We start from the raw sequence: 19,125 nt of genomic DNA, 5'->3' as shown, positions 1-19,125 counted from the left end.
GATGATCCCTTTTTGGGGAGCCCATTCGGCTCGGCGTTGAAAGGTTACGTCAGACATGCTTGAAAACGATATGTTTGTGTACACGAACGAGGTTTTTGAAACGAGCAGTACTCGAGCAAAGTTCTAGAAGACTGTTGAAGATGGCAGTTGGAATGAAGCTCACGATTGCCTTTCCGTTGTCGCGAGCAGTGCAAGGTCTTTATATCCGTCTTCTGTGCTGACTCTGTTCTTCTTGCTTCCAGCAATTACGTATGAGGCGGCTTGATCTATCATATATGATAATCGCCCAGTAACCATGGCTTTGCAAGAATGATCTCGTTCGTCGAGCTCGCAGATGAAAAATGCAGGGAGACATGGTCTGTGCGATGTGCAGCTGTATGTCTTATATAGTCTCAAGCCAACATGTCTCATATTACGGCTGCCTCCGCCAGTATTGCGTCTATTGTCTCAAAAAATTATGTCACGCTGCATCTTTGCCACTACTATTCAGCTCAGAAAATGTGAGACAATGATGCAAAAGCCCGGGCTTCAGCTGAGATTGGCAACGTCGATCGGACGGTGAGGATGGATGCCAGACGGGCAGAGGTCTGCTGTCTGATGCCCTCTAAGGAATTCACCCGCGGATGTGTATGCTTCCAACCTGCTCTAGGAAAACCAGAGGCTAAGCATACATCGCTTCTCTGTCAGTATCTTGTTGGAATTTCCGATGTTGCTTGGAGACTGAGGGAATGCTTTTATGTTTGGCAACATTTAGCTACGCCTCTCCGTGCTCAAGAGAGGTCACGAAGTACATTGTGCATGTAATTACTAGGTAGGCTGCAAGTGATCAGTTACCTCTTCACAAATAGATTCCCAGCAGCCTCATTTCATCCTTTGCTGTGCACTTTGTTCTCTATCTCTTCAGCATCTGAGTTCATCGAAATAGAATCCAAGTCAAAACGCTCACCAGCATTCATTTGCCTCTATTTATATTCACAATACCCTGGGAATGCGACGCAGTATTGAGAGCGTTTTGGCGGTTGCTCCGCCGCCACCGTGGCGAGCAGATTGAATCTCCCACAGCCTTTCGAGTCAATGTAAGAAACGCAGGGTTAGGAAAACTGATCAGTGTACAGCATCGGAGGGCACCCTTACAAGGTAAGTGACGAAAGGTCTTTCAGACATATTTGATTAGGTTACGGCTATTACTTGTTTACTTCTTTTATAATAATCATGGCCGCTTCACTAACACACTAGAGACAGAGATCTACGCCTCATAGGATGCAGTGTATGTGTTCGAAGAAGAGCAGAATATCCTGAAACCAGCACAGATGTAGCCTTCAGAAGCCTTGTCAGCTCCGCAGAGCTATGTGCAATGTGTAAGTCATTGCTAGACATTGCTATCAGTTGCGAACCAAATGAGCAGGTCCGCCAAAATGGTACCGTATGGTGGCGATTCGGAATACCGATACACGGAGTCACTCCACGCTTCCCCTTCGAGTTGCACTGGGCTGCTGGCGATCGCTCACCTTCATTTCGTGTTTTCCACCTGAAACCTGGTTCGTCACACCAAACGGGACTAAAGAAGTTGCTAGAACATGAGATGACACTCCACTAGTAACTGAGAGAAACGAGATGGTACGCAACGACCTGCGCTTTGCGTTTCCATCGCGTCTTCCGAGAGATACATCATCACAGCAGAGTCTCCAATGGGCTATAGCCCATATCGAAAAATGCAACATGGACACAAATGCCATGACCTGACTGTGGTGAAGCCCCTTCCCAACAGAATTCTAGACATCGAGGCGCCAGGTATAGGCCTGAGACTGTACCTGAGCGGCAATAGGCCTGGTCGATACATGTGCTTGAGCCACTGCTGGGGCTAGTTGCCGGCATCTGGGAAGACGACTCGTCAAAACCTTCGTCAGAGAATGGAGGGTATATTGCTTGAGACTCTGTCGAAAACCTTTCGAAACGCCATTGACTTAAGCCGGAGGCTGGGTACCGCGTCATCTTTGGATTGATGCCCTGTGTATAATCCAGGAGGACGAAGGGGATTAACTCAAGGAGGCGCCACAGATGGCCGCTATCTACAACAACGCATACTTAGCCATCGCCGCAACCGCATCTCGAAACAGCAGTGGCGGGTGTTACCGATCGATCTCTCAGGGAGCCTATGAGCGAGAGTTTATCTATGGGGATGGTTGCTTCGGAAACGTCCCAGCTACCCGGATTGATGTCCGCGAAGAGATCCTGCATTTCGACGATCGACATTTTGGTGAGGTCAGAAGCAGAGAGTCCACCCCTACTTGAACGCGCCTGGGTTTTCCCAAGAATTCGCTCTTCTCGGATGCTCCATTTCTGCAATATGGAGCTGCTTTTCGAATGTAAAGTGGATGCAGACTGTCAATGCGAAGAAGTAACCCGTTACTCTTCAACACGAAAGGTTTTTCTTCATGAGATGCTCCATGAGAAATCGCGAAAAGCGCCCAAGGTCTTGTACTGGCCGGAGTTTCTGGACTCAAGGTGACATTTGACAAAGACAGACTGCCAGCCATCTCGAGCGTCGCCAGGTCAATCACGGCGACTGCTATTTAGCGGGTATGTGGAAGAGTACGCTACTCGACTCATTGTTCTGGTTTGTCATTGGCGGTGGGCTTCAGAGGCATCGTCCCGCAGAACAAAGGGCTCCGTCGTGGTCCTGGGAGTCTGCCTTTGGTGATGGGTCGTGGAGAGATGCCAAGAGGCAGGAAAGCCTGTGGGCCCATGAGATCAGTCCAGACACGTCTACGTTAAGCTACTGAGGGCAGAATGCAATCCTCTGAATGGCGATCCATTTGGGTGTATCGATTCGAGGATCATGACACTGAGTGGAAAAGTTACGCCTTGCCTACTCATTTGGTTGACCAGCGAACATGTTGGTCCTCAGGAGCCCGGATGGAGGATTGTTGCTTTCGATAACCTGCCCTACGACAGGTCCCAGTATCCATACTGCTTCCTGCTCCAAGCGGACTATCTATTCACTCTCGATATGCCTGGTCGCTTGGATGTCGTTTGCCTGTGACTATATGACAAAGGTAATTCCGACTGGAAGGGCTTGTTCTACGTCAAATCGGTAAAAGTTTTGGGAGAATGGGGGTTTTCTTCATCGATTTGGAAGAGGGCTGCATACCTTGGGACTTGGTGGAGGTCATAGACATGACTGTGAACTATCATCTAGAAACACAAAGTTATGAGCTACGTCCCTCTCTTTGAACAATCAGGGGAAACCCGTAGCAGGTGCAACGATCTAGTTCTCTGACACATCCGAACATCAAGGAATGAGAACCTGATGTAGGAATGTTGACTCTCCTGCCAGAAGAGACACGGTGTTATGTTGAACAAGGGCAACGCACCGCTGAGCAGCAGCAACAGCAGCAACAACAGCAACAACAGCAACAACAGCAACCTTTCTCCACAGGTACTCTGTTTCGAAAGGCACTATCGGGACAACTCGGAACCATCTCCCTGAATCATCCAGTCATGCCACCCTCGGATTGGTCCCCAAAGGCGGCACGGGTTGGCTTGATATGATACATCTTCATCTGGACCAATTGAATATCTCTTTCCATTAGAAAGAAGGCTACTCATTGTATACCCAAGCCCCTCAGGCAGAGCTTGACATGACCAAAGGTTACACTGCAGGGGGGCCGCGATATCGCTACAATTGTATACTCAGATATTGTGTTCAGCTTAGAATAGTTTCTGCTGTGCATATTCTGTGTGAGTATGTGGGTATGTCTACGAAGTAAGTCTTATCAATCGCATAGATGCCAATTTGGAAGAGACGGGAAGAGTGAAAGCACACAGTAACAGGCCCAGTAACTCATATCCACTTTCGCTCAAGCAGCGTTTTTCTTCTCTCACCGCATATACGGAGTACGAAAGAGGGAACAGTACGCCATGCTCGGTAACCATACGTGATGCACGGTCTGGGGAAACCCCGTTGATTGCGGAACACTGCAGATCCCCAAATTGGGACGAGCCTCTTCCCTTTGGACGAGTATTTTGTTCGATTACAACAAGGCTCGTGTTACCGACATTGCTCCGCTTGGCACTGATCATCTTCAGACCTTGTTGTCAGCCGCACACCATCGTACGACTTAGGAACCGTTTTCTGGTAAGGATGCTCGCAGGGCCCCATCCTCTGCGTAAGCCCCCTAAGGTATTGAGCGTTGTCGGCCTTCAAGTTGGTCACACAGTAAGAAAGAGCCTAATGGGTTCAACTGTGGCGGGAAAGGAATGCTACCGAAACACGGCCTACTTGCCTACGGGACGTAGAGTCGGTCATGCCGCCTCGCATTCTGAGGTGGCACAGCCCAAGTCGATCACCAGAGTGCAAAAAGAGCATTTATTGCAATCAGTAAAGAACAAGGAAATAATCTTTTGACGATTCGTTATAAGGTGGAAATTGGAAGCGGTGGGTTGTGGGTTGTGGGTTGAATTTGTTGTGCTTGTCTTCATAAACTCGCGCGTACTTTTATTTTGACTCTGGCTCTATTTCCATGCTGATTTTAATAGCAACTTGTCACGTAAGGTGGTTCAGCCTCCTTCGTCTGCTTCGGGTTCCTGCCTACATCATATCTATATCCTGTGCCCCTTTGGTTATTCATCACTAATGAACAGGACTTGTTATGACTGCAATGCAGAAACATCCGAGCACCGTAATCTAGCCCTCATATTCGAAGAATCATGCGTAGCTCCACGTTCGCGATGGATACTATTGTGATACGGCATCGGGCGAGGCATCTTGTAGTCACGCAGACGCTGATTGCGATGCAATCTAACGGCAAGACAGCTCCAGGAGAGACATTAGAGTCTATCGCATTCATCATCACCACCGACTACTTACAAAGACGCGTATACTACACGTATCAATGTTACTTAGCTCCATGCCTGTATCGATCACATACACATACTTAGCTAGGCATGGAGCTGGTCATGTCGCGAGACAGCGCATCTCAACTGGATTTGCCAAGCATGAAAACGACGCAAGCTTTGATCAGCAGAGGATAATTTGCCGACCTGCTAGGGCGACATCGCCATAAGCAGACGTGAAACTTCTGGGTTATCTCCCGCGCCCCCCTGGTGCAGACACTAAATATGGACAATCGCTTCGGCGAGGGCCTCAAAAGTCCACCAGCTCATCATCTCGGCCGCACTCGACAAAATATTCCATCCGTCGGCCTCACCTCCTTCCCAACTGGCCGCAGACGAGAAGAGAGAATAGACTCCCCATGCGGAAACCCATGCAAGGGCCCGCAATGCGAGATCCGGACGAAGTGGAATGCAGTAAGCGTCAAGTGCCGTTTACGCTTGGCAAGCAAGATGATTGAAAATCTGGACTGCGAATTGATGCGGAATTGTCGACTTCTGAGGCTCTCTGGGAGCGGTGTGCGGCTGGCTGCATGTGATTTTTTCGCCGCGCTGACGACTGGAGTATGATGTCTCGAGTTAAGGAGTTAAGGATGACGGGAGCTGAGCTGACGTTCGTTTGCCAGCGGAATTAGAACTGGCATAAAGCCGGGCACTGGGTGGGAGCAGGTGTAACATTACAGATGGCAACGAAGGAATGAGGTCGGACGACTTGATATCCGACAACCGATGAAGATCTGATGAAGATGCATCACAGGCAGATTCGGGAGTCACCTGCTGAGCTAGATAGGTACCTCACCTTACATGCAGTTTGACCCAGGTATAAAGTACCTTGCCTACCTGTATCAGCCGATGCATGTGCAGATCGCTTCGTGGTGTGGTGGCGAAGCCTTGCTGTCTAGAAGTAGAAGTAGAGGGCGCTTGACGGGACAGCCAGGCCCTGCTCAACTCCCTGTTTTGCATGTAAGATTGATAGTAGTTAGTTGCCAGGTTGTGTACATGTAGTCTCAACTCCCTGGATAGCATGTAAGATAGTTGCCAACCTAGCAGCGTCAACTCCCTGCTTCGCAAGTGAGATGGGGAGTTGCCAGGGAGTTGCAAAGTAGTTGCCTAGCCAGTGAGGTGAATCAAATCGAAGCGACACGAGCCGAGTCGAGTCGAGTCGAAGCCTGGGTGCGGGATTATCCTGCTCTATCTTACCTGCCCTTCATTTCGGAACCGTTACATTTCGTCGTCTGATCGTTGCGACCCGGTCTGGCCGTAGCCGACACGTGCATACGAGTCCTAGATGTTGTATGATTTCCCAACAGGCTGCTGCACCGTGCGTCCATGTGGCGGCTGCAACACTCGGTCCCAGAGACCCGTCTGAGCACGCACATGTCTGAGTCGGAGTCCCCAACCCAACGGTGCTGGCCCCAAGGTGAGCCCTCCTCCACGTGGCCGTGAATCATGGCAATGGCACTCTGCCAGCGATCAGCGATCCTCGCGATCCTCTTGCCTGAGACTCTCCGTCCATCCGCTCGGCCTCGGGCTGAAGGTGGTGCGTCGTGCTCCCCCATCCCCCCTCCAAGGCGAGATGGAGGCTCCCTCCAACAAGCTCGCACGCACAGATTACCGCAAAACCCGCCGCAGAGCCTGCACGTAAGCAACGGCCGGGAGTAGGCGTGCGACGGAGGCTGTTCCGTGTCTCTCTAGCCCGGTGGGCGACAGGCCCTGTTTCTGCTTCGGGCTGGGTGCATGGAATGCCGAATGCATTCTTACAGACAAGGATCAGGTTGCGATGATGGCGGAGCCATCCATACGATACGCCGTACCATCCACAATCCAGGGTACTGTTGCTCGGCCCCTCCCCCCCTGGGTATCCCCTTGTCTGGCTGGCCTTACACGCACGGATTGACGAGCCATGAGCCACGGACCCAGTAAGCGACGCTGATATGCTTAGATCCCTGCATTTCGCTCTCGCTTTTCCCTAACCCGCACAGACGTGCCCTGCAAGGTGGCATTCCGATGGCTTTAGCCGTTGCAGCGTCTGTCATCCTGTGACGGTCCGATCATGACTGCAGGCAGTGGACTTTGTCTAGACATTTTCGAGCCGATTTCCTGATAGAGCGCGAGATAGTCTACATGTACGTGGAGGGACCCGATGGATCGCCCAGTGTTTCCAAGCCAGTCGAATAGCCGAAGGACTTGGCCGCCCACGCTCGAGATAGCCCAGCAGAGGCCGAGCCCAGGATGGCCCATGGTTGCACTGGCACATGGGGGGCATTTGCTGCGATTACAGGCGCTGCTGCTGTTGCGGCTGGCATCGCGTGGAGAGCACATGGGCAGTTACACGTAGTTACAGGGTCCGTACATGGACAGGCAGAGACCGGACTCCAGACATCAATGATGCACAGCCGGAGCGATTGCAGCCAGTCCACTGTAAGAGGCACATGTGTACAGTACTGTTGTAGTATCGTATGAGCAATCCGCCACGCCCCTTCCATGTCCCGTTGAATCCTTCCGGTTCACGCCGCCTTTCATGGCTCAAGATGACTATGCCTTGAATGGTATTGGTAGAACACGATTGCCTTGGAAAGTCGAATCACTCTGGCTTCTAGTTGCTTCTATAGACATTCCATCCAAGCGAGGTGCTGCATCATCTCGAGTCCAGAATCCTTTGTCTCTCTTCTTCTCTCTTCGACCTTGGCTATAACTGAACCTACCCTGAACGTTGTGAACCCTTCCAGCTTAGCCCCATGGCTCTATCTCTCGATCCTCCTACATATGTGTAAGGCACATGCATATAACCAGGGATAGCATTCGGGCTAAATACTCAACGGGGCCTAGCCGGCGGTCCGCGCTTGGCTGCTGCATGTATTGGATACTGCCGAGGTATAAGCTTCCGCAACGGCGCCCCGCGGCAGATCAATCGCCTCGATATAAGCATGCCCTGCAAGGATGGCGCACCGCCCTAGCAAGAAGACCTACAGGTGCTACGAGCGCTATACCAGGTGCTAGCATCCCGCCTGCGGAGACCAAAGCAACTGGAGGCCACCTAACCGGCCAACCAGCCCAAGCCTTGCCTGCCTTGCCGGCGGGTGACAAATTACGTCGCCAGCTTCCCTCCCCCCAAATCCTTCGATTCTGTTCACGCAATCTGATCCCTCCAGTCCCTTGTCTGCCCACCTTGTCGACCTTGTCCATCGAATCCCTCTGCCACTCACTCGCTCGCAATCTCATTCCCTTCCTCTCGGACATTGCTGGACTTCTTCAATGCCTCGGACGTGCTGCTTGCTGCTGATACTGCGACTGCTACCGTATTGACTGACCTGTCCTCCTCTTTTGTCCGTGTCCAGTCCAATCCCCTCGTCCTCTCAAGACTCCCTTCTGCCCACGCCCGCACACACAACGATGCAGACGTCCGTTGTCACCATCGGCTCCCACGCTGCCACCGGCACCAGCACCAGTACGACGACGACCACCTCTCGCCGGGACCGCGAGGCCGCTCGACAGGGTACCTGGAGATGTGGAAACTGCCCCAAGAACTTTGCTCAGAGTAAGTCACTCACTGTTTCACATGCTTCGGGCGGACTCAACACCAAGTCCGGGCTCGTGCTGTTGGTCCGCACTTGGGCTTGTCTGCTGCCGGAAGCTTCATGTTCCTGGCGGGCTCGTTGATGCCACCATATGAGACATTTGGCTGACGTCTGGGGCTGCGGTTCGACCCCGTCCGTTCATACAGAAGAGTATCGAGACAAGCATCAGCGCCGCTGCATCCAGGCTTCAAGTAGACAGAAGCTGTCCAAGCAAAAGTCTTGCGTCGCTTGCGCCTCCTCCAAGCTTGGCTGTGATCAGGCCACACCGTCATGCTCCCGCTGCATACATAGGAACATACACTGCCAGTACGTCTCAGCCCTCGCCGCCGACAACCAGAAACGGCAGCAGGACCAGCAGGCAGCGCAGAAGAATGCCAATCGCCGGTTGAGCCAGCAGCGAGAACAACTGCAGGCGCAGTCATCAGACGGAAGCCCTGCGCAGTTTCTGTATCTAAGCGGCGAGCCTCACCCAAGTCTCGAGGAGAACATCGCCACTAGGGAAATCCGCTCGACGGGGACATCTCCCGAGCTGGACCCTATGAGGGTCGCCAACGGTTCGGCCCACAGCGGCACGGCGGGGAATGTCATGACTCTCTCGACGCCTTCACCACATCATCCGTCCGCTCCCGCTTCCAACATTGGCATCGGCAGCTGGCATGTCGAATCACCACCGATTACCCGATCCGAGAGCCTTTCTGATCAGCTCTCAGGCGGGCCGCTGCGAGACGCGGGGATGAGCCTCGACTGGTTCAGGCAGAACATCTATCCCTTCAGCGCTGCCGGCAGCGAGAGCGGCGAATCCGTGTCCCATTGGCAGCGCAGCAGGCTATCGCCGTCGAGAGGCAATCCGTTCATGCCATCCGATGGCGCCCTGTCGGCTGAGATGGAATATGTCAACGACAGTGCCATGACCGGCATCTCCAACGACGACTTGAACTTTGATCTTCTTGGCTCCTTGGGCATACTAACCCAGAACCACGTCTCCACGCCCAACGCACAGCAATCGCCGCTCTCAGCCCTGCTGCGGCCCCCGACGGCAGCCACTACATCCGGCCAGGGTATGCCGCCACCAGTGCGCAACATGCCCTCTCATAGCCACAGCCCCTCAAGCACGGACGAGGAGATGAGTGCAAAGGAATCCCTGCACGATGCTGTCAAGATGGCCACCGGCGGAGGCTCATCGCTGGGCGGCAAGTTTGAAGACCACGGCTGGCAGCGGTGCCCGTTCCACAAGCTGAACACCGCCGACGAGCTTGTTCGCACCATCTGCAACTACCCGAGAATCATGGTCCGGCCCGGCGAGTACCCGCCCTTTGTCCATCATAAACTTTACCGGTGCGCTACGGGAGAGGTTTCGGAGCCGCTTGCAAGGGCATTCTGCTGTGTTGGCGCCTTTTATGCCTCCGTTCCGACCAGCGAGACGTTTGTATACTCCATGATCAACGAGGAGAGCAGAAAGCTCATCGACTTGTTTGTAAGTGGTGTTCCTGTCATGATGTTTCGACTCGTTTTGACACCCGCCAGCACAAATGGTCCGGCTCAGACAGCGATATGCTAGCCGTCATTCACGCCATGTGCATTTACCAGATTCTCGGCTTCTTCGCGAGCAGCAGCCCAGCCCAAGCGCAGCTGTCTGAGATGCTCCACTTGTATTTTCTCAAGGCACGTTACATGGTATCCTGCTTACCTTGTGGTCTCTCTCATGGCTAACGGTGACAGATGACACGACGACTCATCCAGCAGCACCTCCTCCCGCCCTCCACTGACGAGGTGACGGACGAGGTGAGCTGGCGACGATGGATCATGAAGGAGACGATTCGACGGACCGTCTTCCTCGTCAACACCATCAACACCCTCTCCTGCAGGATTCAGAAACAGAATCCGTACTACTTTGAGCCCTTGGACGATAGCCTTGTTCGAAACACGACCCTCCCCGCTCCGGAATCCCTATGGAAAGCCTCCTCGGCCGAGGAATGGATGGCTGCCAAGGCGCAGCTGGGACCAGAGGAATCTGCGCGCAGTTGCCTGACTGTCCAACAGGTAGTCGACCAGTTCATGTCGGAAATGGATCCCAACGACCACCAGAACCACGACATTTGCCGCGTCAAGTACGAACAGTTTGATGCATTTACGAGACTTATCCTTGCCACAGCAAGCAACAGTTGAGGAAATAGGAACATGTCACCAAATACCCCAATCTTTAGAGCGAGATACAGTAGAGAAATAGATCCTACGCGTGCATATTTTCCCTCTACAAACCCTGTCGACGCCTCGTGGCCCCGTCAACTCCGGACCGTGTCAGCGCCAACCCTTGAGGCAATTAGCGCATGATGTGTCAAGACTGACGTTGAGATTCTTTGCATTTAGTCATCGGATGCCCCCTTGCGAAGCTTGTGCGGCTCGTGAAACCATTCCAACATGGGTGGTAGTACTCCTTCCATTATTAGAAGTAGGTAAGAAATGTGGGAAGAGACTTGAACCCTGCGGATCTCGTCGATCACCGTTGAGTCACAATGATCAACTTTTCCCGTGGGCTCCGATCGCGTCGGCAAATGGACAAATAATTAACGCCTCCGCTTATACCGTTGGTAATCAGCCTGTCAGAGGAGGACGGGGTCTGGTGCTACTGTGCCTGGCTTGCTTGCATGTTCTGCTCCCTGGTGCCCATGGTACTACTTGCTATCTTGGGGTAAGGCTCGTTTACCAATGCAATGGCTGGCAGATTGGACGATAGCTAGGCTTGATGCGGTTATTGGCGATTGTCCGAGTTTGGCGGTGTTATCGTTCACCTACCCAAGACGCTCTGGTGTGTCCCGTCATCTGAATTGCTGGCTCACGTTTTGGTTCCCCTGGCTTGGTGTCACTCACACAGGGCCACTACCGCTGGACTTTGGTATTCTCTGGAGCGAAACATGGCAGGGAAGGGGGTGAGTGAGACATTGTCTAAAAAGTTGCCTAAATGGCTTACCCGGTCGATCGTGGCAAACGGGTGTGGCAGGGTCGAGCACTATGCCGGTAGCGTGCTAGTTTGACGGAGGGATATCCATTTCGTCTGACGGGCGCGAATCGAGACTCTTGTGCAAGGTGGGAAGTGGGAATGGGGGAGGGGAGGAGGGGCAGAGAATGTGGGATGAGGGGCTGCGGGATTGATTGTCAACTGGAGATATAAACTCCGCAAGGCAGAAAAAAAAAAAAAAAAAAAAAAAAAAAAAAAAAACAATACTGGCCAACAACTTGACAATACTGTGATTTGATGACAAGTTGTACGCATCATCCACGAGTCATCACGATGCGATGCAATGCGATGCGACGGAGGGACAGGGGGTCACCTTGTGAGGACTCAAACAAAATATCGAGGGACACGAATGCTACTTTTACAGAGAAAAAAAAAGCGAAATTCAATTTGCAATCCCCTAGGGAGTACTGAAGCTTCACTCCATGCATGTACGTTGAACGACTAAAGTATGTTTCCCCTTGTTTGGACCCCCCTGATGTGCCACCAGTTATCCCCCATCCATCTGAGGTCAATTCATAATACCTCTTGGCTACTCTGGCTACTACTACCTACTACCTACACATGCATAGGAGACAAAAAACATAGAAAGGAACAAATGCAAGGACATGAAAATTAAGCAAAAGCTTACGCGCTCGCAGCAGCCGCATTCTTCTCGAAAATGACAATCTTCTCGGCAAAGTTCTTGCCCGCCCTACTAATGCCGTCGAGGCTGTCATGCTCCTTGGCCAGGATGACGTTCTCGGGATAGAGCTTGCCGAGGAGGGCGAGCCTGAGGATGGGATCAGCCGTGGGAATGACATGCACACCGGGCGGGCTGCCGGGGGTGACGCGGGGCGAGATGACGAGGCCCGGCTTGGAGAGGATGCTGGCGGCGCTGTGGACGTAGGCGGTGCTGTCCGAGGCGGCCTCGTCGGCGCCGGAGCCGGTCTTGTCGGACCGCAGCTCGTAGGCGTAGCGGCGGCCGCGGGCAATCTGGCCGAGGTCGACGGAGACGCAGGCGCCCGAGTCGAGCGTCAGGCCGAGCTTGACGACGCGGCGGAGGGCGTCGCCGCTGGGGTCCACGGCGAGGGCGGACTCGACGACGCTGGTGTCCGCGTCGAGCAGGGACGCCGCGTTCCAGCCCGTCTTTGTGGTGAGGGCGTCGCTGGCGGACAGCTCCGTCCGGGGCGCGTTGATGTACTGGGCGTGCTCGTAGTCGAAGAGGACGTCGGTGGCGGAGGTGTTGAGGTGCGCCGGGTGGTAGCGCAGCAGGTGGAGGGAGCGGGAGCCCGAGAGGAAGGCGGGCAGGATGAGGCCCTGGGAGTACTGGAAGCCGTAGCCGCCGCGGGGGAGGTGCCTGGCGGTGAAGACCTTTGCGAGGTCGACAATGGCCATCTGCTGGATGTTGCCGGTGAGGCAGTGGACGAGGAACGCGCGCCGGGGCTCCTCGAGGTCGCGGATGCCGCGGGTCGAGCCGGGCGGGATGACGAGGGGCACCTCCTCAAAGTTCTCAAAGGGGATGAGGCTGTCCCTCAGGAGCACCATGCGGTGCAGCCACTCGTTGTAGAGCTCCATGAGCTGCGAGTCGCTGCGCGGGCCAAAGAGCAGGGCCGCGACCGAGTGCGTCCACAGGTGGCCCTCGCAGGGGCTGCGGATGCGGAAGTCGAGGCTCTTGGGCGCCGGCTTGACGCTCTTCTTGACGTGCTTGACAATGGTGGACGCGACGCGGTTGGCCTGGTGGACGATTTCGCTGCGCGCGGCGTCGTTGGTGGCCTTTTCCAGGGGAAAGGTCGACTCGCGGCCGCGGGTGGACAGCGATGCCGCGAGGCCGTCGATGAGGATGGACGAGGCGCTCGGCTGGCCGGGCGGGTCCTGCCCGAGGCGCGAGATGACCACGTCCAGGAGGGGGCCCGAGTTGGCCACGAGCTGCTGGACGTTGTAGACGCCGGGCGGGGTCTGGAGGGCCTCGGTGAGGGTGACGGACACGGAGGAACGCGCGCCGCCCTGCTTATGTGATGACGACGGGGGAGAGACGTTGGCCATGGGGACGGCGGCGCCTTGGTTCAGCCACGAGGGGACGACGGTGAATCCGATTTGGAGGTTGGCGAGGTTGACCAGGCGGTAGGGAGAGCCTCCAATAGGAGGGGTGGCGATGGCGGAGACCATGGTTCGAGCTCGAAGCATTCAAAGGAGACGCTTTGAGGCCCAAGCCAAGTAGGAGGGAGAGGAAGAAAGAAAGAGAGAGGAAGGGGGGGAGAGAGGAAAGGGTCTGTTCGGCAGGGAAGGGTTGGGTTGTCAGAAAGTTCGGATGGATTTCCTTCCTTCTGGCGAGGGAAACTGGGAATTCTGTCGACAACGGGTTGACCCTGAGCAAGATGATGAAACGTGTCCGCGGATGATACGAACAGGCAGCTCGGGGTATCTCTCTCACTCTCTCACTCTTTCGTACCGGAACCAGGGATGTAAGGATTTGGGATGTTGTTGATGTTGAAGATGCAACTTTGCTGGAAATGTAAAAGCGTCCCAGGCTTGCGGAATCCTTTTAGACCCTAGGAAACGGGCGCGGCGGCCGGGCTTGCTTTAGCTTACAGGAACAGCTTCCCCGGCTCGGACATGCATGGATCGATAACCTACGGGACGATCTGGCGTGGCTTTGATTTTTTGATTTTTTTTTTCCCTACTATCTGCTTGCTATCTATTTTGCTCTACTGAGGGAGGGGGGTGTTGGTTTATTGTTTCGGAGTTGGGTGGCTTTGGCTTTTACGGTGGCTTGTTTGACAGCCCTGCGAGAGATCTCGGAGTTGGATGGCGGGCTGGTGGATCGCTCGGAGTTGGCGCGGCAGTCAAGGAGTTCCGGATAGTCTACTTTTCTCTTATTTTCCTTCGTTTTTTTTACTAATGCCGGGTTACCAATCTGCGGACCGGAATGGAGAGGCGGTTGGTTTCTAGGCAGGTTTTGTGCAATCTGTCCTGCTTATTGTGTAACCTCCAGGAACGCGCATCCCGGATCTTTGGTTATAGTAGCCCCGAAATCGATTGTCAGCCCGGCGCATGCAATCATGCACTTACTCGCTATCAAACAGCAGCAGCAGCTGGCCCATGAACCGGACCCATGCCGGCTTAGCCGCTGCTGCAGGCCCCGAGATGCAGCTTACGCCGTGCAAGTGTGTGTGTGTGTGTGTGTAAGTGTGCTGGGCCCCTGGCTTCAGCCATCTAGATTCTGCATCTAGTATCTGACATGAAGTTTTGGGTTTTCTTTTTGCTTGGACAGGCATGTTGGTGTCTTGCCTGAAGATCTCTGCTGAGGCGTTTTGGATCCTTCTTGCTTGGCTTGGGGTGGATGTGCGATTGGAGGGATGGGTTGGTTTAAGCTTATGGGATTCGCTGGTGGTTGACGATAAAAGCGGCGAGGCTCGTCCAGCTGCTTATAAGCGCTCAGCACCACGCCCCGACAGCAGCAGCAGCAACGAACAGCAGAAGCAGAAGACAACAGCACCCGTTATTCTTTCCTTCCATCTTCTTCAGTTTGTGAGACTTGCGCAAAAGAAAAAAGATGGCCTCAGCTGCAACCGCCAGTGCCCCCGTGGCCGTCACCGGCTCCGTGCCCCTCGCCCCCTTCACGGGCACCGAGGGCGCCTACATGCTGCCTCACCACGCGCAGGAAATCGACCGCCTGACGCGCCAGCACCGCTTCATGAACTCGACGACGGGCGGCCAGCTGCTCGTCACGCCCAACATCAAGGAGAAGAAGGAGCTGCGCGTCCTGGACTGCGGTGCTGCGGATGGTATGTTCTGAGTCCCCCCTCAAACCCCTTCACAAACTCCAACGAGATATCAACGAGTACGTGCAAAAGAACAAAGTAGAGAGCAAGAATGGCTAACGCGAGCAAACAAACAACTTAGGCACCTGGCTGCGTGACCTGCCTCGCCAGCTCCCAGACCACAAGCTGGACCTCCACGGCGTCGACATCGGCTCAACCCTGTTCCCCCCTCCGTCCGCGGGCGTCGACCTCCGCGAGCACGACATCCGCAAGCCCTTCCCCTCGTCCTGGGGCTGGCAGTCGTCCTTTGACGTCATCCACCAGCGGCTGCTCATCTGGGGCATCAAGTCCGCCGAGTGGCCCGTCGTCATCAAGAACCTGGTCCAGGGCCTCAAGCCCGGCGGCTACATCCAGCTGGTCGAGGCCGAGTGGATCAGCCACGAGTCGCCGGCGGACCCGGCCACGCGGCCGCAGCTGCACAAGCAGGCCCTCATGCAGGAGTGGTCGACGGCCGGCTTCGGCATGGACATTCACGTCGCGTACAAGCTCGAGGGCCTGCTCAAGGACGCGGGGCTCGAGGACGTGACGACGGTGCAGTTTGATCACGGGTACGGCGCGCTGGCGAAGGCGGAGGAGCAGAAGAATGCGTCGGCGGAGCTGTGGGTTGAGTGCTTCCGGACGTTGGACGAGAAGATTCCTGGTGAGTTTGGGTTTGATTTCATCTCCTTTTCTAGGTGAGATGCGTCTACTTGGAATAAAGGCTAATGTTGAGTTTGATGCAGAGACGGGAATCCCTGGAGTGGCGGCTGATGCCAAAGAGTTCCACAAGTTCCTGGATGCTCTGGAGATTGAGATCAAGACGTACGGCTACCAGCCCAAGCTCAACTTTGCCTACGGCAGGAAGCCGCTGTCGGCATAAACATCAGGAGTTTTGGTTCTGCCCGCTCGGTAGCAAATGAGATTCTGTACATAGAGATTACCTGGAGTTGGCGATAAATGCAAAGACAATTCTAAGAATCCCAGCTTCTCAAGTGTTGGATGTGTGTAGTAGACGAAACATCATTGGTGGAATCTCTCGAGCAAGACACTGGCTTTGAAATCCAGATACCCGCCAGGACCCTCGAATGCAACCATGTGTTGGCAGAGTGCTCAAGATCTACATGTACTCACGATAGATGCTACCGCTCCAGCGTTGACAAAAATAGATAAAGTAGGCAGATCACCGAGTCAGATGCATATGTAAGACTCGCCACGTCCCCCCTCAAGCCCACAGGCCCCCGAGAATGTAACGCAGAGCCCGTTTATTCCAGAAGCATGCAAGCCTCATGCACGTCGACGGCCGCCACGTGGGAGGCACACACTGGAAGTGGACAGGGGGGGGTGACACTGGAGGGAAAATCTCGTGAGATTGAGATGGGCGTAACGCTGAAGGTTCTCACGCACCACCACCACCAGCAGCAGCAAGTGATGATCACCGATAACTACCAACACCAACAGCACAAAATACGTGGGCGCCGCGGATTCATGTATCTCATCGTGGGGAATTCACAGGGGATATGGAACATGCAACCAAAGGAAGCAACACTTGAAGACTGAATGAAGAGAATAAGAAACTAGATACAAACATGACCCAATCTGCGTTTGTTCCTTTCCTGGTCGATTTATTTTACCTTGTGCCGTAAAAAAACTTGCCATGTACAAAACATACCGCAAACAAAACAATACATCATCATCCTCTTCATGCTTCGTGCTCGTAGTTCTTGACAAACTCCCCAAACTGCTTCACCAGCGACAACGCCTGCTGGTTCGACAGCCGCGGATCGCACAGCGACTGGTAGCACTGCCCCAGGTCCTCCTCGCACGTGTTCATCTCCCCGTCCAGGCACTCGGTCACGTCCTCGCCCGTCTGCTCGAGGTGGATGCCGCCCAGGCGGCTGCCCAGGCTGCGGTGCGCGATGTACGTCTCCTTGAGCTCCTGCAGCAGGTCCTCGGCCCTGCGCGTCTTGACGCCCGCAGACGTCGCAAACGTGTTGCCGTGGCACGGGTCGCTCATCCAGATGGGAACGTGGCCGCTCAGCTGGACGGCGCGGATGATGGGCGGCAGGACGGACCGCACGCGGCCGCAGCCCATGCGCGTGATGATGGTGATCTTGCCGCACTGCGCGCGGTCGGGGCTCAGCGCGTCGAGGATGGCGACGACCTCCTCTGCCGTCGCCGTGGGCCCGACCTTGACGCCGATCGGGTTGCGCAGCCCCCGGGCGTACTCGACGTGCGCGCCGTCCAGCTGCCGCGTGCGCTCGCCCAGCCAGATGGTCGTCGCCGACAGGTTGTAGCGGTCGCGCGTCAGGGCCGCCTCGTACGGGAGGTGCAGCGCCTCGTGCGACGTGTAGAGGAACGACTTGCCGGGCGTCTTGCCGGCCGTCGGCGCGCTGTGCGTCGACACGTGCCGGATCGTGTTCTGCGACGCCGCCGCGTAAAAGTAGCCCAGCAGCAGCCGGTTGGGGTCCGGCTGGCGGCGGCTGGGGTCCTCCGAGTTGACGTTGTGGCCCCTGAAGGCGTGGATCTTGTCGCCCGACGGCAGCGTCTCAAAGGGGTTGGACCGCGGCTTCGCGTACTGGCCGGCGATGCGGCCCAGGGGGATCACCGTCATGCCCAGGGCTTCCTCGAGCATCTCGCTCTGGCGGCGCAGCAGCTCGACCTTCTTCTTGATGATGTCGTACTTGATGTCGTGGAAGCTCTCGGCGCAGTCGCCGCCCTGGATGACAAAGGCCCGGCCAAGGGCGACGTGGTACAGCTGCGCGCGGGCCTGCTCAATCTCGGACGGGTTCACCAGCGGAGGGAGCTGGCGCAGGTAGGCGCACGTCTCCTCCAGAGCGTCCTTGTCGGCGTACTCGACGGCTTGCGCTGCGCGCTTGGTTCGCCACGAGTCGGGAGACCATGTGTCGAGATCTGTTGGTGTAATCTCCCGGATGGTCTCTGTGACTGCGGGCTTGACCTTGGAAAAGGTCGTGGGCAGGAGTCCCAGCTCGGGAATCTGGTAGTTTCTTGTTAGTCTGATACAACTAAAAGAAAGGGGGGGGTGGTTTGGTTAGACAGAGGAAAAGAGGGAGCTCACCTGGATCTGAGTCTGGACCATGTTGACTTGTTTGATTTTTGCTTTCGAGTGTTCTCTGAAAGCTATGTTGAATATTCCCGTCTGGGCAGTTGGGAAGAGAGCTTTGAAGAAGAACGTGTTGAATAGTCCGTGTCTTGTCTTTGTGTCACGGCAGAAAGGGAGGCTCAACGGCAAAGGCAATCACTGAAATATATGAAAAGATTGCTGACATCTCCCTCTCTGTCTCCCTCTCTCTCTCTCTCTCTCTCTTTGGTATTGCGTATCCTCTCTCTTTGCCACGTGCGGCCTATCACATTTGCCGAGATATCAAAGATCCTGCGTAACGCCCAGCCTTCCATGTTTGGTAACTCCCGTTTCGCCTTGCGTCTCACAATCTATGCCCTTACGCCTCCGCGAGACCGGGATAGGAATCCCAACCCTCCCCGGGGAGGGGGGGAGGGGGACACAGCCTCGATAGCCACATATGCATCATCCAGAGTCACATTGAAGTCATGTTGAGTTCCCGTTTCTTACCCCCAACCGTATTCCCGCGGTCCTTGCCTTCTACAGACTTCGTATCTCTTCTCGTCGCTTCGGTGTGCAAGGCAAATCACTTCCCTCTGGCGTTATCGGGATGTCATAGATAGGCAAGAATCGACTGGGGGGGTGGTGTGTGCGTGTGCGTGTGCGTGTGTGTGAGTGTGTGTGTGTGTGTCCTTTCCTGCTCGGGGCCCTTGCGCCTTGGGCCTGAGAATTAAAGAACTCAAGTCAGATTTTAGGGGCGCCAATATGCGCGGGACTGGG

General features: G+C 54.9%; 4 protein-coding genes across 4 annotated transcripts; 2 read left to right on the top strand and 2 right to left on the bottom strand.

Moving 5' to 3' along the window:
- Positions 1-8,286: 8,286 nt before the first annotated feature.
- Positions 8,287-10,637, top strand: CCMA1212_003459 (uncharacterized protein; the record flags this gene model as incomplete). The annotated part of the gene is made up of 4 exons (XM_073700807.1): positions 8,287-8,431; positions 8,618-9,945; positions 9,996-10,145; positions 10,191-10,637. The coding sequence occupies 4 exons, from the start codon at positions 8,287-8,289 to the stop codon at positions 10,635-10,637; spliced, it is 2,070 nt and encodes a 689-aa protein (XP_073560817.1).
- A 1,474-nt stretch (positions 10,638-12,111) lies between these two features.
- Positions 12,112-13,632, bottom strand: CCMA1212_003458 (uncharacterized protein; the record flags this gene model as incomplete). Its single annotated transcript, XM_073700806.1, has 1 exon — positions 12,112-13,632. The coding sequence occupies one exon, from the start codon at positions 13,630-13,632 to the stop codon at positions 12,112-12,114; it is 1,521 nt and encodes a 506-aa protein (XP_073560417.1).
- A 1,387-nt stretch (positions 13,633-15,019) lies between these two features.
- On the top strand, positions 15,020-16,146 carry CCMA1212_003457 (uncharacterized protein; the record flags this gene model as incomplete). The annotated part of the gene is made up of 3 exons (XM_073700805.1): positions 15,020-15,251; positions 15,370-15,927; positions 16,010-16,146. 3 exons carry the CDS (start codon positions 15,020-15,022, stop codon positions 16,144-16,146), a joined length of 927 nt encoding a protein of 308 aa, XP_073560418.1.
- Positions 16,147-16,965: 819 nt separating this feature from the next.
- CCMA1212_003456 (uncharacterized protein) lies at positions 16,966-18,363 on the bottom strand (the record flags this gene model as incomplete). Its single annotated transcript, XM_073700804.1, has 2 exons — positions 16,966-18,261; positions 18,343-18,363. 2 exons carry the CDS (start codon positions 18,361-18,363, stop codon positions 16,966-16,968), a joined length of 1,317 nt encoding a protein of 438 aa, XP_073560818.1.
- Positions 18,364-19,125: the final 762 nt, after the last annotated feature.

This window comes from Trichoderma ghanense, assembly GCF_004382785.1.
Source record: "Trichoderma ghanense strain CCMA-1212 chromosome Unknown scaffold_3, whole genome shotgun sequence".
In the NCBI taxonomy this organism is placed as follows: Eukaryota; Fungi; Ascomycota; class Sordariomycetes; order Hypocreales; family Hypocreaceae; genus Trichoderma; species Trichoderma ghanense.
This window is presented reverse-complemented; position numbering and strand designations above follow the sequence as displayed.